This window comes from Trichomycterus rosablanca, chromosome 13 (assembly GCF_030014385.1).
Source record: "Trichomycterus rosablanca isolate fTriRos1 chromosome 13, fTriRos1.hap1, whole genome shotgun sequence".
Taxonomy (NCBI): Eukaryota; Metazoa; Chordata; class Actinopteri; order Siluriformes; family Trichomycteridae; genus Trichomycterus; species Trichomycterus rosablanca.
The window spans coordinates 6879403-6896658 of NC_086000.1; the positions used below are offsets into that span (position 1 = coordinate 6879403).

At 39.4% G+C, this 17256-nt stretch overlaps 1 protein-coding gene and 1 long non-coding RNA gene across 2 annotated transcripts in view; one reads left to right on the forward strand and one right to left on the reverse strand.

Annotated features, from left to right (window-relative positions):
- Positions 1-17256, reverse strand: part of inf2 (inverted formin 2) — a 34344-nt gene that overhangs the window by 6366 nt on the left and 10722 nt on the right. Inside the window, exon 2 of the mRNA XM_063007221.1 lies at positions 790-1231. Coding sequence (XP_062863291.1) covers positions 790-1192 — 403 coding nt within the window. The 5' untranslated portion in view covers positions 1193-1231. The remainder of the gene's footprint in view (positions 1-789; positions 1232-17256) is intronic.
- On the forward strand, positions 7957-15205 carry LOC134325142 (uncharacterized). The gene is made up of 4 exons (XR_010014260.1): positions 7957-8040; positions 14187-14352; positions 14559-14729; positions 15083-15205. It is a non-coding gene; the product is annotated as an uncharacterized LOC134325142 (long non-coding RNA).

Genomic DNA, 17256 nt, shown 5'->3' on the forward strand with positions numbered 1-17256 from the left:
TATAATATGTTTGTTGTTTGTTTATCAGAATTGTTACGTTTGTTGTTTGTTTATTAGGATTTTAACGTCATGTATTACATTTTTGGTTTTATTCATGACAGGATCATAAGTAATATCAAACACAGTCATGGACAATTTGGTGTCTCCAATTCACCTCACATGCATGTCTTTGGATTGTGTGAGGAAACGGGAACACCCGGAGGAAATGCACACGGACACGGGAGAGAACATGCAAACTCCACACAGAAAGGACCCAGACCGCCCCACCTGGGGATCGAACCCAGGACCTTCTTGCTGTAAGGCGACACTGCTACCCACTTAGCCACTGTGCCGCCCTTTTTTCTAATATAAAATAACATAAAAATGTAGGGGCACACAGGTGGCACAGTGGGATATTCCACTAGCACACCAGTGCTGGGATTCTGAACTCCCAGACTTGTCAACAACTGGCAGTGCCTGCAGCAGACAAAATCAGCTACAGGTTTGCTGGGTGGGAAAAGACTGGACTAAAAGAAGGTGGGGTCTTTGCCCCGTGTAAGGACCCTGGTTGGTAACCTAAGGTGTGACTGGGGTCCCCTAAGAAGAAAGACTAATTGGCTTTATTGCTTACAAATTATTATAAAAAAATGAATTAGACTTTCTTTAACCGATAAGAGTAAGGTAATTGCTGTGACCTGCTGTTTAGCCCATTTAATCTAGATTTAAATGTTTACAACTGCAAGAATACAAATAAAGATTAAAAATTTCTCCCCAAATAAGAAAATAGTAAAAAAAAAAAAAAAGTCATACCTTGCGAGAGCTTGCGCACATAGCCCTCATTTTCAATGATGAAATGGATCCCTTTGGACGAGTTCATGACGGCCCTAACACAGTTGACGCAGGTGAGCTGCAGAAGAGCGTCAGTGATGCGCGAGCAGCCTCTACCCGAGAGCCGGTCCAGGGCCTCCAGCAGCAGATCAAGGCCTGACAGCTCCAGAAACTGGACCATCCATGTCTCATCACTGCTCTCTAGCCGCTTCTTTAGACCAGAGTAGTTGACCACAGTGGGCACCTGTAGCAGGCGGATGCACAGCTCCGGTTCAGCATTCTCCAGGTTGGCCTCAATCGGGCTTGAGTCCGAGTCCTGTGACGTGCCCAGACGACCTTTCACTGCTGCCCATTTCTTCTGCACATGTTCGAACTTTGCCGACATGATGATGGAGTTTTAAATGATGATCAAGGATGGGTAGAACTGTTGAAACAAACCAAACAGAAACATTCTCATTAGAGAATTAAGACATTTTTATTGGCTGGCACACTGTGTGGGGCATTGCTTACTGCTGCTATAAAGGCAGCCCAAGAAATGGCACTGAGAGTCATGAACTGGTGACAACACATTTTGGCTGTGGCTAATTTTGTGGCTAACACTCATTACTTATTTCTAAGCTCTGTAAATGGTCTCCTCCACATTTGTACTGGGAGTGATTGTTACACCCTTTCATCAACGGCGTAAACTGAGATCAAAAGCAAAGCACATGTTGGCCAGATTCACACAGCTAAGGGCCTAGTGGTTTCTTTTGGATGGATTTGTGTACTGACAAAGAAGGTACAAACCTCAAAGCTGTAATATGCTTCTTTAGAAACTCAATCATTACACATACACTATATTGCCAAAAGTATTCACTCACCCATCCAAAGCATTGAATTCAAGTGTTTCAATCACTTCCATGGCCACAGGTGTATAAAACCAAGCACCTAGGCATGCAGACTGCTTCTACAAACATTTGTGAAAGAACGGGTCGCTCTCAGGAGCTCAGTGAATTCCAGCGTGGTACCGTGATGCCACCTGTGCAACAAGTCCAGTCGTGAAATTTCCTCGCTACAAAATGTTCCACAGTCAACTGTCAGTGGTATTATAACAAAGTGGAAGCGATTGGGAATGACAGCAACTCAGCCACAAAGTGGTAGCCATGTAAAATGACAGAGTGGGGTCAGCACATGAGGCGCATAGCGCGCAGAGGTCTCCAACTTTCTGCAGAGTCAATCACTACAGACCTCCAAACTTCATGTGGCCTTCAGATTAGCTCAAGAACAGTGAGTAGAGAGCTTCATGGAATGGGTTTTGATTGGCCGAGCAGCTGCATCCAAGCCTCACATCACCAAGCACAATACAAAGTGCTGTGGTGTGGTGGTGTAAAGCACTGGACTCTAGAGCAGTGGAGACGTGTTCTCTGGAGTGCTGACCTCAACCCGATAAAACACCTTTGGGATGAATTAGACCGGAGACTGTGAGCCAGACCTTCTCGTCCAACATCAGTGTCTGACCTCACAAATGCGCTTCTGGAAGAATGGTCAACAATTCCCATTAACACACTCCTAAACCTTGTGGAAAGCCTTCCCAGAAGAGTTGAAGCTGTTATAGCTGCAAAGGGTGGGCCGACATCATATTAAACCCTATGGATTAAGAATGGGACGTCACTCAAGTTCATATGCGTGTGAAGGCAGACGAGCAAATACTTTTGGCAATATAGTGTACTTTAGGCCATTTAGTGTAAAGAAAAGCATAAATGAATGAATGAATAATTAGAAAATAGCACGGTTGTTTACCAGAATGTAGTTCACTGTAATTGAATCATTACACAACAACGAGCAAAACAACACAAATGATGCATATAGCTGCCCAACTTGGCCTCTGTTAACTGACAATATTGCACTTGATCTGAAGGACTGGTTTTCCGTTCAGGATGCATTACGGACTGATGTGAAGCTGACCAGGCGAGCAATCGGGGGAAAGTGACAGCTGTGCACATTTGCCGAGTGATAGCGTGGCTCAGCAACCCTTCCTGCTGAATCTCTATTGCTATTCTAACTAAGCATGATGTTCTGTTCTGTCAGCCGCTAAAGACAACACAACATGAAAAACCCAACCGCTCCATCAGACAGAAAACAGTCTGTAAGCACATTTCATATGGTGCACGACAGTAATAACCTATTACGTTACGCTCGGACACATACACACAGGTCTAAAACAAATCATCTAAACAAACACTAACTGCTATGGCAGCAGTATCATAAATAATGTCATGGTTTACCTGAAATTATAGGGCACCAATAATAATGAACACTGTTGTGTTGCTGTGGATTAAAAGTGTCTGCTGGATGCTGTAAACGTAAAATGAAAAGTGTGTCACACTTTTGGCCAGTGGTGCACAGTTGGGTTTTTAGTCACCGTCTAAGAATCTGTAAACTTCGCCCTGGATTGGGGATGCAACACTGTCAAATAATGGCAGACATTCCAGGCACATTAAGCCAGACGTTATTGATTGGCAAGAGTTTATTCAAATGTATAAAATCTTAAATCAAGCCGCTCAGGTGGCGCAGCGGTAAAGTACGCTAGTGCACCAGAGGTGGGGTCCTGAATGCATCGCATCGAATCTCGACTCTACCTTTCCGACTGGGTTGGGAGGCAGCATGAACAACGATTGACTGTTGTTCAGGGTTAGAGGGTAGAGAGTCGGATCATAGGTCCTCATAACTGGTACGACTGCGGCCCCTGCTGGCCGACTGATGGCGCCTGCACAGGGCTGAGGAATAATGCTGATGGGGGTGTGACCCTCCGTACACAGCGTCCATTAGTGTATGAACTCGACTCGTGCAGGTGAAAAATTCAGTCTGTACTGATTGCGTACCGGAGGGGGCGCAAGTCAGTTGAGAGACGTCCTCAGTCAGCGGTGAAGGGTCGAACCAGTATAGAGGACGCAATCAGGGTAATTGGACAAAAGTGGGAAAAATAGATTTTAAAAAAATTATTAAAAAATCTTAAAGCAAAGTGAATAAATAATATTAAATCCTCTTAAGAAACGTGGTCATTACTTTCACTCTACCCTGCTTGTGTCTGACATGGTAATTTATTCTATGTTTATTTATCTGTCTTGGATGGAATAATATTAATAGCTATTGTGTAGTTATACCATATGTGACAACATTCACACTATACGGCATTATCAGCAAAAGTGCAATAAGTCTGTAAACACTGACAAAAATACCATTCAAGCATAAATCAAACTTGCTTTGAGAGATGCTGATAGTTTATGTCCTGTTACTCTGCTTAATCCTATGGCTTATGGTCTTCAGAAAGAATTTAAATACAGCGTTATGCCCACCATGCTTTCATGTCTTTATTTGTTAGGTTTGATTACAGCCTAATAAAACATTTCCATTCTACATAGCTCCAGGATTCATTCCAGGATGAATCATGTGGAGACTGATTGTGTAAAAACAGAATGTTGTAAGACTGTAAGATTACTTGCAACATCGCAGTAACACAGTAAAAAGGATCAACTTTAAAGTGGTTTAAAGAATTTGTCGAGGACGTGCCATGTAAGACAGAAGGATGAGTGATTTAGTAATGTCTGAAAACACAGAAGTATCAGTGTTGAGTGTTAGAAGGAATGTCAGACATGAGGGGGAAAAGCTAACACAGCTGAGATACAACTGGACCCCATCCCAACTTCCCCTTCCTTCCTTACCAGGGTTTCTCAAGCATTAGGCTTTGAAGCACAAATCAACTTGGTTCCCAGACCAACACTCTGAAGAAGCCAGTGGGACTTACTGGGCCAGGGACCACACATTTTTCAGTAAGCAAAGGAAAGGAGTGTAGAAACCAGAGAGGACTGAATGGAAGGTGTTCACTTTAAAAAATATCCTGGCAAAATGGCCCTATCACGTTTACATGGATTTAGAAGTCAATTATGTTTATTTATGGTTTAATATAAATGTATTTGGTAATTCTATATTACCAGAAGAACAGAGTGTAAAATAGGAAATACATTTTATGAACAGTCCTACTAATTATTAAGTAAAGTTTAGGGATGTGAAAAAGTATTTGCCCATTCCCAATTTCTCCTATTTCCAATATCTTCCAATAATTTTAATGTAAAACAACTAAACATAAAATGCAGCTTTAAAATTATCATTCCATTTATGAAAATAGAGGTTTATTCAAAACCTGAATCACCCCTATGAAAATGTAATTGCCCCCCTAAACTTAATAACTGGTTGTGCTACCCTCAGCTGTAACAACTGCAATCAAATAGTTGCAATAACTTGCAATCGCTGTGGAACTATATTTGGCCCACTTTTCTTGGTGGAATAGACTTAATTCAGCTGCACTGGATGGATTTCTAGCATTAACTGCTTGTTTCAGGTAATTGCAACAGCATCTCAATGGGAGTGGCTGGTCCATTAAAAATATTACATGTAAAAAATAATGAGGACTCCCCTTCTAGTTATTGAATTCATGTGTTTCAGCCACAACAATTCCTAACAGGTATTTTCTGCACAGCTGTGGCCCTGTCCAGAAAGCAATTTCGATAAAGACATAAACAGGAGCTTGGTTTAAAGAAACCCCAATGCCCTACAAGGAGCCCTGACCTTAGCCCCACTGAACAGCTTTGGAATGACCTGAAACATCAATTAAGGTTTTCTTGACCAACATCAGTGCACAGCCATACAAATGTTCTTTTGACTAAATTGACACAAATTCCCACAGACATACAGTACTTCAAAGTCTTCTTGTGAGAAGCCATCTCAGAAGCATGGTTGTTGTTATAGCTGAAAAGATCACATAGAGGTCACTCTATACCATTTGTTTTTTAAATGGGTCCAACAAGCTCATGGTCAGGTGTACAAATACTTTAGATATAGTTATTTCTATTACTTCATTATATTTCTATTTTTATAATATTTGTATTATTATTTTTACAATTACAGGGTAATTGCAGCAAACCAGTAAACCAGTAAAAATTCTTATAAAAGTTATCCTTTATTCTTATAAAGGACAGAAAAATAACTGTATAATACCAGCGTTAAGCAGGTAATGCTGAGAGGTTTGGGACAAGTTGCTGATTTCAAGGGCCAGAAGTAGAGACCCAAGAGTCTCCAAGAGTAAGGAACAAAAACTGTCCAGGAGAAAGTGAGTGTGTGTGTGTGTGTGTGTGTGTGTGTGTGTGTGTGTGTGTGTGTGTGTGTTTGGGCGTGTTTGAGTAAATGCATTACTATGTCACTAACACAAAATTCCTCCTGAATGAATATTACTGTTATCGTGAAAAAAAACCACATTCCAGTGCCTGGTACAACATGTACAGGGTTATCAGTAAAACATATCTCTGACAGAGACTCACAGCAAAACTGATCTGTGTATTTAACAGTGCATGACTGCATTTGTTACATTCTTACATGCAATAATGATACTAAAGGCTTTAGTTGCGAAATCTGGTCTTTACAATAGAAAAAAGTAATAACATTCATTTTAATAGGGAAAATAACAGTATAATATTTATATTAATAGTATATAATAAACATAAACACAATATTAATTATACTTTTCCAATATATTATGGAATAGTGTTTTACTTTGTTGTTATAAATGTTGTTTTCATTAAGTAATGACTAAGCTAGCACTGATTCTTGTTTATTTTTATTAATTTTCTCCCCATTTTCCTGCTGATTTAGCACACTCAATTTGTCTTCTGCTGCTGAGGGATACCCGATTGCATCCGAGGAGAGCACGTCTTCCGACACGTGCACAGCCTTCCTCTTCTCACCTCAGCATTCTGCACAGGTGTGTCTTCCGCCAATTTTTTTATCTCCAGGTAACCTGACTGCATGTCTTTACTGCATGGAGCTCACACAGGAAACCCACGCAGACACAGGAAGAACATGCAAACTCCACACAGACCACTCTACCTGAACACTGAACCCAGGAACTGTTTGCTGTGAGGCAACAGTGCTACCCACCGAGCCACCATGCCACCCCCCAAGTAAACACAAAATGCTTTTTTTAAATAACAAAAATAGAGGAATTTGAGAAGTGGTCAAATACTTTTTACAGCAAATCTGTGGCTCATGAAACTCAGTAGCAACATGAATTCAGATATTTTTCCACTGGGTGGAATTACAGAAAGTAAGGATGTGATGGTTTGGGCTCTGGCTACAAAAGCGTGATTATTCAGTCTCACTCTTTACTTCTGTCTGAGCAGAGAAGCTGATTGGCTGATACTATGTTTACCAAAACCTGCTGTGTTAGTTTTTACTGAATGAATAGGACCATGCCCTAATCTAAAAATGCTTTTGTTCAAAGCTTACAGCTTTTCTCATCTTTGTCAGCACTACTGTTCAGCATCTTTCATGTGTTTATGAAAGGTTTACAAGTGCAACCTGATTAAACCCCCAAACTTACAACTAAACTATACATTAATAGATTTAGTTAATAAGCAAAGTCTCCAGGCCAGTCTGGACAGGACAGGACAATCCTAAATGATGCTTTTTAAACAAAAGGACACAGTAAGAAAAGACTGTGATCTGTTTATTCTTTTTAATATTTATTTATATGACAAATATAGAAACAAAAGATGTCCAATGTTTTTATGAACCATGTTGTAATTTGTAAACAGAAACACATTTACAATTTGATGCCTGCAACACAATCCAAAAAAGTTGTGACGATGGCAAAATAAGAGTGAAAAGTTTAAAGAATATTCCAGTTATAATGTTCCACAATAAGCAAGGTTGGTATTGGTAATTGGTAACATGTGAGGGAATCATAATGGATATTATTTTTATAATCATAAAGGGAGTCATAGTAGTTATTATTTTTATTACTAATGTTATTATTATTAATAGTAGTTATTTGTAGTATTATTGTTGTTATTAGTATTATCATTCTTATAATTATCATTATTGTTTTTATTATTATTGTTATTGTTTTTCAAAGTAGTAGTTTTGTTATTATTATTATTGCTATTATTATTATTATTGTTAATATTAGTGGTAGTAGTAGTAGTAGTATTGTTTTTCTTTAAATAAATTATTTTTTCCCTTTGATCCCCCCCCCCACACAAAATTTTTCTCCCCTAATCTAGTCGTATCCAATTACCCTGGTTGTGTTACGCTTCACCTCTACCTATACAACCCTCCACTGCTGACCGAGAAGCTTTGCAACTGACACACGCCCCCTCCGACACATGATCAGTACTGACTGCCTCTTTTCACCTGCACGAGGTGAGTTCATATGCGAATCAGCCTTGTGCACAGACAGCCACACCCTGATCAGCATTATTCCCCAATTCTGCACAGGTGCCATCAATCAGCCAGCAGAGGTCGTAATCGCACCAGTTATGAGGAACCCTGGTTCGGCTTTTCAATCCTTGAACAGCCAATCGTTGTTCATGTGGCCGCCCAGCTCAGCTGGATGGCAGAGCTGAGATTTAATACGATGTATTCGAAATCCCAGTTCTGGTGTGCTAGCGTATTTTACCGCTGTGCCACCTGAGCGGCCCAATAATATTTATTTTAGTTATTATGGTGATGATTATTTATTATATAGAGACATGTAACATAAAGGCTGCTGCCATTATGGGCTATAGAGTGAAATTATTTACAGGAGAGCTAAGACCGAAAACAGTGACTCCTGCTGTAGATGAATGTAGGGATTTTTTTTAACAGCGTCACAATTCAGTTGTGTTACAGAATGGTATGATTTATTATGACAAACCTGCTGGGTAATATTTACCTTAGATAAGGGAGCTGCCTTTAAGAAAATGTGTTTGCACACCATCACAGAATTATTATTCCGACTAAAACTAATGTGTTTTTTGTTTTTCCATATCTCTGTGGGTGGATGATTTGTTATTTTATGTCCAAACAAGCTAGTAACTCATTTTATTATCTTGTTTTGAGCTAATTGTTGAGCTAGTTGTTCATCTTAATTGTGATTATTACTTGATTGCTGACTTCCCACAGTGTTCAGTCCTTCGATTCTCTTGTTAAAGGAGAGGAGTTTGTTTGGAATACTTGGCATAGTTTTCATCACATTTTGGAAACCATCAATACAATTTGTGATGAGAGGAAAAGGCTCACAGTGACCCATACTGCTTTAACAAGAAAAAAAATTACCAGTCAGATCAAAAACATGTTTGTATCTGCCTGTAAGATAAAGCTGCTATAACTTTCACCAGTCTGAACTAGCATTCAGGCGTTCTAGCCAAGAAACCATGTGTAATTTTTGGAGGCATTAATTTGGATAGAACATTAATGCAAACTCATTTTCAGTAAAAGTTGGGACATTTTGTAAAATGCTTTAAAACCAAAAATCTTTGATTTGTTAAATAACCTAAAACACAAAGATTTCCAATGTTGGGACGGAGACATGTTTATCACTGTTACACTGTTTCTACTAATTACACACGCAAACTGAGGATAATAATTGTTAACAGTTTTGCAGGTGGAATTTTTGTCCATACTTGCTTAATACAAGACTTCAGCTGCTCAACAGTCCATAGTCGCCATTGCCTGATCCTTCTTATCATGATTCGCCATACATTTTTAGTAAGAGACACACTTCAGACAGGTCATCCAAGCATGCGCACTATGCGTCAACAAAGCCATGCTGTTGTGGCAGACTGTGTTAACCGACAACGGTTTGCCGTAGTACTCCTGAGCCCATGTGGCTATAATAATCACAGAAGCATGATGGTTTCTTATGAAGTGCTATCTGAAGACTCATACTTCGAACTGATAGACAAATCTTTCATGAACTTTGGCACCAAGTGGTGAGCGAAGACCCACCTTTGCATCTCACCTGTTACCAATTCACCGGCTTATTGTGGAAGGTTTTAAAATGAAACATTGAAATTTAAACAAAATCTTTGCACTTTTGTCTGTCAAATAAAGGTTTAGGAAAATTAACAAACACAGATTCTTGTTTTAAAAAGAAGAGAACTGCCAGATGTGGACGCAGGATTCAGAAAAAAGCAAAGGTATGGTGGTGCAGTAGTCTAATATCCTAGCACACCACTGCAGAGTGTTCGAACTTGCAAGTATGAATCTCGGCAAAGTCACCAGTGCAAGAAGTTGTGCAAGAAGAAGCGGATTCACAATCAGGAATAGGACTAGATAAAGGGGCAAGCTTTCAACTGTCTTAACCAACCAAAATTATGGACCAGAGCAAGTCATCATTCTAATGAGGAATCTCTACACTGATCAACAAGCCAAAGTCCTGACACAAAATACACAAACAGACTGGTTCCACACTGTCACCAATACTGCTTAACCTGCACATTAACATATTATGAGAGAAGCAGGAATGGAGAAAGGTCGAGGATTCAAGATGGTGGAAAAAAAAAATCAATAATCTTGTTTATTAGGATTTTAACGTCATGTTTTACACTTTGGTTACATTCATGACAGGAACAGTAGTTACTCATTACTAGGGATGTCCCGATCCGATCTCAAAGATCAAGGCATTTTATAACTGATCGGTATCGGCTTTACTAATACCGATCCTAATCCCGATCCTTTGTTTTACGTAAGCATGTCCGCTGTGTGGAAATACTTTAAATTGGAAAGTGAAACAAGTCCAACAGTGAAGTGTAATGTCTGCAATGCGAGCGTTTCACGAGGCGGTAGGAGCAGAGCTGCGTTCATTACTGTAGAATTTTACTATTTATATGGTGTGTGAGTCAAGGATCACTCTGGTTTACAAAACAATAACTTTTAATCCGAGTATAAAAACTTCAGGACCATAACATACAGCTTTTACGAGTTTTTGTGTTACAAGACTGAACGACATCTCAGTATCAAGCACTCTGATTGGCTTAGTTATGTAACCGAGCGTGGTAGTGATGCACTTGCTTAATAAATAAATAAATACACGGTATATTCACAAATTGTCGGGAGCATAACACTTTATTAACTTCTTCTGTTACGGTACCGAAGAGCGGACAGCTAGAGTCATCGCGTTAGCCAAGCACGCTATTCCATGCACTATGGAAGTCCCAAAGGGTCAAAACACACTCACTTCGCGTAGAAACGTCCATCAAACCATTGTCACAACATTTTGAGTGTTCTAGTTTTACTACTACAATGCTGCACTAAGTTTGTTTACTTTTATTTTGTAAAAATAAAAGAACATTAAGCAATAGCTTGGATGCAGGCAGTTTTTTTCCTACAGCACTGCAGAGCTATTCAGTTGTTAAACATATACATTGGATTAATTTGAACAACTGTAATGTACTTTAAGTGTGCACTGTGTGAACAGTATTATCCAGTTCTTATCTAGACAATATCTAGAAAATACAAGTATCGGTTTGAGTCTCGGTATCGGATCGGGATCAAAATTAAAGATCGGGATCGGGATCGGGAACAAAAAAACGTGATCGGGACATCCTTACTCATTACACAAGGTTCATCAGTTCACAAGGTTATATAGAACACAGTCTTGGACAATTTAGTGTCTCCAATTCACCTCACTTGCTTGTCTTTGGACTGTGGGAGGAAACCGGAGCACCCGGAGGAAACCCACGCAGACACGGGGGTTCACGCAAACTCCACACAGAAAGGACCCGGACCCCCCACCCAGGATCTTCTTGCTGTGAGGCGACAGTTCTACCCACTTAGCTACCGTGCCGCCCTCAATAATCTTGATGTGACAACTCGTGACAACAGGAGAGACCACAAGGTTTACCACTGATGGAGAAGATGTCATACCGGTGGAGCTTTTGCCTGTTTGGTTCTATTATTACCAGCAAAGGATCCAGCACTCAGAAAATACGACACATGGCAAAAGAACAATGAAGGAACTAAAGAAGATTTGTGAGGATTCAGAGGATCTTCAGATGTAAAGATTCAGCAAAGAAGCCAAACAAATGAATTCAAATCAAATCTGACCTCCCATTCAAAGCCCAGATAAACAAACTGAAGCTCTCTCAGTGCGATGCTGAGTCATTGACTAAGTCGGTGAAATAGATGGCTGTTTGATGTGTGTGTCTAAGACATTTTTCCCATACAGCCATTTTGGCTTTTCTTATCTGCTTTGATGCTTCAACACATCCTCTATAGTATGCCTTTAGTTCGAATCCAAACGATACCCGAAAGCAATGACTCACCTGAGTCAACTCTCGTTTTTCACTCCTATTACACAGGGTTGAGAGAGAAGTATAGGAATCAAGTCAAGTCATTATTTTGAGTCATTATTGGAGTGGTGTGTATAATTTATTTATTTATTAGGGTTTTTACGTCATGTTTTACACATTTGGTTACATTCATGACAGAAACGGTAGCTACTTGTTACAAAAGATTCATCAGTTCAAGTCTTTAATGTCAAACACAGTCATGGACAATTTTGTATCTCCAATTCACCTCACTTGCATGTCTTTGGACTGTGGGAGGAAACCGGAGCTCCCGGAGGAACCCACGCCGACACGGGTAGAACATGCAAACTCCACACAGAAAGGACCCAGATTGCTTCACCTGGGAATTGAACCCAGGACCTTCTTGCTGTGAGGTGACAGTGCTACTCACTGAGCCACCATGCCGCTCATGTATAATTTGATAAAGATACAGCAGTGAGATAAATGGAAGAGAACTATTATCACCCCATTGGACCTGTATGAATATCTGGTGATACCCTTCAAGTTCATGAATGCCCCCGTTGTATTTTAAAAATTCAAAAACAATGTAATCCGGAAAGCTCTGAACAGAGAATCATGGTGATAGAGGTGTTGCTTAACCTTTTCTCTTTAATAGTTTGTGTTTCCTTAAGTTATTGTCTTATATATATATATATATATATTAGGGCTGTCGAAGTTAACGCGATAATAACGCATTAACGCGACCTCAATTTAACGCGATTAAAAAAATTAGTGCCATTAACGCAAATTCTAGTTCATGTTGACACTTGACTGGTAGAACAAACGTTTTAATGTCGGACTTGCCACCGTTTTTCATTTGCGGTTTGTTAACATAATGTAACCAATCGTGGTAGTGATGCACTTGCATAATAAAGAAATAAATACACGCTATATTCACAAGTTGTCGGGAGCAGAACACTTTATTACACTTAATTAACTTCTTCTTCTGTACCGAATACCGGAAAGCTGAGTCGAGCACGTTAGTTCATGAACTATGGAAGCCCCAAAGGGTCAAAACACACTCACTTCGTGTAGAAACGTCCATCAAACCATCGTCACGATACAACCACAGACAAGTCTGTTACAATAACTACGCCTTATCCCACCTAAAGCACCGCTGATCTACAATGTTTGCTGATGGAGAAATTCTAACCTACAATCTGACATTTACTGCCTAATATGTGAGTGAATAAAACTCCCTTACAGTTTTCTCTTGTCCCAGCAGTTTTTAACATAAGTACATTTAGCATAAAATGTGTTCACCATTGTAATTGTAACATTTCACTTAAAAATCCTTGTTTTCTATAACATTTACACAGATTTTTTTTAATGCGATTAATCGCGATTAACTATATGAAATTCTGAGATTAATCACGATTAAAAATTTTAATCGTTTGACAGCCCTAATATATATTCGTTTTGTATTCGGCAAATACTTTTTCATGTGACCAAAACTGAAATGAATGCAAGAACAGTATGTAGGGTTGCATGTTGGCAGAGCAGGTAGTGTGGGTGTGGAACAGATCCAAGGCTCTGCGGAACTATGTTCAAACCTTATCGATCTCTTTACACACAAACATTTGATTTTACACTTTGGTTTCCCTGTGATCACCAAACCTAAGGAATAATTGCTTTAAAAACGCACTGGTGATACATGCACATGTTTCTGTTAACTTTTTGACCACATGAAACTGGCAACTGAGTAGGAATATCTGTCATGTTTGCATGTAAGGAATGCAGAAACCTAAGAAGCATGTCTTCTTTCTGACTAGCATGAGGGATGTGAACAAAAAAGGGTTACCAGTCTAGACCTGTGTTTATTCAGGCATTGTTTTAACAGGTGTATGACACATTCTTTGATGAAACTGTTTCAACAATTATGTTTCACTGTATCAGACATTTTTCTATTAATAAAAAAGACTGTAATCAATTTATTTATAAGAAAAGAAAAAACTGAGAAAACATAATTATTTGATTGTCCAGGTTTTGTCAGTGAAAAAAGTAAGACTACAAACCACAGCACAAGAGAAAGTCCAACTCTGAACCACTCAAAAGAAACACAAGTGTGGTTGTGGAAAGGCCCAAAGTCCTGACTCATAACCCACTGCAGTTAATCTTATTTGAAAGCCCTCAAATGAAACATATTAGAGCATAATTCTTCAACAGAAATGGTATGTCTACTTTTCTGATGCATTTGGCTGCTGTTTTTATATGTTAAATTATGCTGACCCACCACAGCTCAGATCCAGGGTTTGAATACCCAGCAGTGCTATTGATAAGTCAAGAGTCTACATGCAGTCTTATCAGGATCTGCGTCCTGTCCAGGGTGTGTGTCCCCTGCATTGTTCCCAGTGATTCTGGGGAAGCCGGACTTGCCTCAACTTTGGTCATGATTGGAGCAGTGGTAAGATATGTTTCACTAAATAAATGTACTGACATTATACTAACTGACATTATAATTATCAGTGAAGAGGCAGAAAAGGAAAACAGTTATGTTCTTTACTTACTTAATTTAAATACAATAACATACAATGAACCAAGACATTAGAACTGCCCCAACCCCAAAACTGTACATAACAATGCCTATTTTGTCATAACTGTGCATGCCAGGCATTGGAACTGGACATTGGAGCAACAGAAGAGGATTCACTGGTCTGACAAATCCTGGTTTCTCCGATGGCTTGGCCACATATGCATCAGTTACCCATGGAAGATATGGCACCAGGAGGCACTGCAGGACGATCCATCAATCTTGGGATGTCCGAAAGCTAGGACTTGCTGGTAATGTCCTGGTACCAGATACCGCAGGACTCCAACAGATGTCTTGTGGAGTCCACATCTCAGCTGGTCAGACTTGTTTTGACAGCATATAATCCTGTTTTGGCTCAAGTACAAATCACATGGTAGCCAAACATGACTTTCCATTTGATATTTTCATCTATTATCACCTTTTATTTGTTTAATCCTGTTTTGAAGGTTGATTCTGTCATGTACATGTCAGTAAAATATATGATCATAATAAGGTGTTTAAACAGGAAAACACACTTTATGTTAAGCACCAGCATTCATTTCATTAAGATGATGTTTGATGTCTGTACTTGTCTGTGAATTATTATTAATTTATTCTTCTTTAGTTCCACTTCAGCTTAACCAGGGGCCATCGGAAAACACTTGGAAAAAAAAAAGAAATACACACAAGACAGGGTGCCAGTCCATGACAGAATACCACAAACTTCCTATTTATTCATTCAATCACACCAAGGCAAGGCAGGTTTATTTGTGTAGCACTTTTCATACACAATGGCAAATCAAAGTGATTTACATGCTTTACATTTACTAAAAGAAAATATGAAGTAAGTTAGCTTATAAAAAGTATGTGCAGTAAGATTTGGTGAACTTTTAAAATCTAGCAGCAGTGCTCTGAATAAGCTCCGTTTCATGGTCTTTTTGAGAAGTCCAGTTCATTACAATAATCCACCCTACTGGAAATAAAAGCATGGATGAGCTTCACTAGATCTTGTTGGGACACCAGACCACTGATTCTGGGTATATTTTGATGACAGAAGTCTGTTTTAGTGATGGTTTTGATATGGCTAGTGAAGGTGATAGGGGCAGTTTATAGCAGCCAATTCACTTGCTATGGATTTGGAAGGTGGGAAAAAGAGAAAACCTACACAGACAGAAGAAATAACAAACTCACCACAGACAGCCATCTAGCCAAGGATCTTTAGGACTCTGGAGCTGTGCAGCATCCACTAAGGTGCCCTCCTTTAAACCATGCTGCCTAGCAATTAATAGTAGTAGCATTTAAGCACAACATGCAAGTGTGTTTCTAGGTGCTCGAGTGCTGGGTACAAGTATCAGTGGTGCTTTTGGCCAGTTTGGTGTTTAGGACGGAGGGTGGCCAAACAGCCTAGCCATTGGCACAGAGTCAGTGCGATTTCAGTGCCAGTCCCAAGCCTGGCTAAAATAAGAAGGGTTGCGCCAAGAAGGGCATCTGAAGTAAACACTGTGCCAAATCAGCTGTGGTGACCTGTAAAATATAGGAGCAGCAAATTAAAAAAATATATATATGTTTTTCCAGGGGGTATGACTGTCATGACATTGTTTTCTACAAGGTGTTAAGTGTATGAATAATATGTATAGTGCTGAGCTTTAATTAAGTTTTGTGGTTTTTTTGTTTTCAAAAAGTGCTTTAAAAACAATATGCTCCCTTTAATCCAAACACTTTTCCCCCATAAGTAAACATTAGCTAAAGACTATCTTAGGTCTAATAATGGCTCCCCTTTTTTTTTACAGGGCAAAGCTGATCAAGAAGAAACATGGGCTACAGGGCATTAGAAACACAGTACAGAGCACATGATGTGTTCAAGCTCATGAATAGGTCCTGCTGATTCCAGTAATCAGATAGAGCATTGTGTCTGGGTAATGCGGACAAAACCCAATAGAATTTGAGAGATGTCAACGATTTCTCCTGGCAGCAATGAATTAAGTTTGGACAATCTGGTGCTTCTGGCAGAATAAACTGTGCTTGCTAGTGATAATCAAATAAAAAAGCTCAGACAATAAATGGTATTCATGGATTATATTAAATATACGCATTTAAATCCCTTTTTTAGGATATTGTGCTTGTAAATTTCATTTTAGCTGCACAGAAGAGGATGAAAATAGAGGTACCCATACATTGTAGTAAAATGAAGAACAATTTATTTTGATCTGAAAAATCCAGATGCCCGACTGGTTTACAACCAACCTAAACACTGCCACATCACCCCACTGCTGTGTCCTCTTCACTGGCTTCCTGTAGCTGCACGCATTCAGTTTAAAACACTGATGCTCACCTACAAAGCCAAAAATGGACCAGCCCTAAGCTACCATAAAGAACTCAAACCCTGCTCCATGCCAGTGCCACGCATCCTCCGAGCCACTAGTCTTGCTCATCTTGATCCTCCACCCAGAACTCAAGGAAGACAAGCATCAAGGCTCTTTTCTGTACCAAAGTGGTGAAACAAACTTCTCCTTTTGAGTCTCTCACTGTCTTCAAAAGACGATTAAAGACCCACCTCTTTACGAAGCACTTAAGCTGAGCAATAACATGCACTTACTAACCTTCTATAGAATCTTATTTAAAATCTTATTCAGCAGATTTGTATCCTTGGAATGTGGTTTACTTAAACTAAAGTAAGGTAATGTTTACTGTGGAAGCACCTCTGTAAGTCACTCTGGGTAACAGCGTCTGCTAAATGCTAAAAATGTAAATGTAAATGGAAAGTGTCTAAATGAAAACATCAAACCAAACAGAATGAGA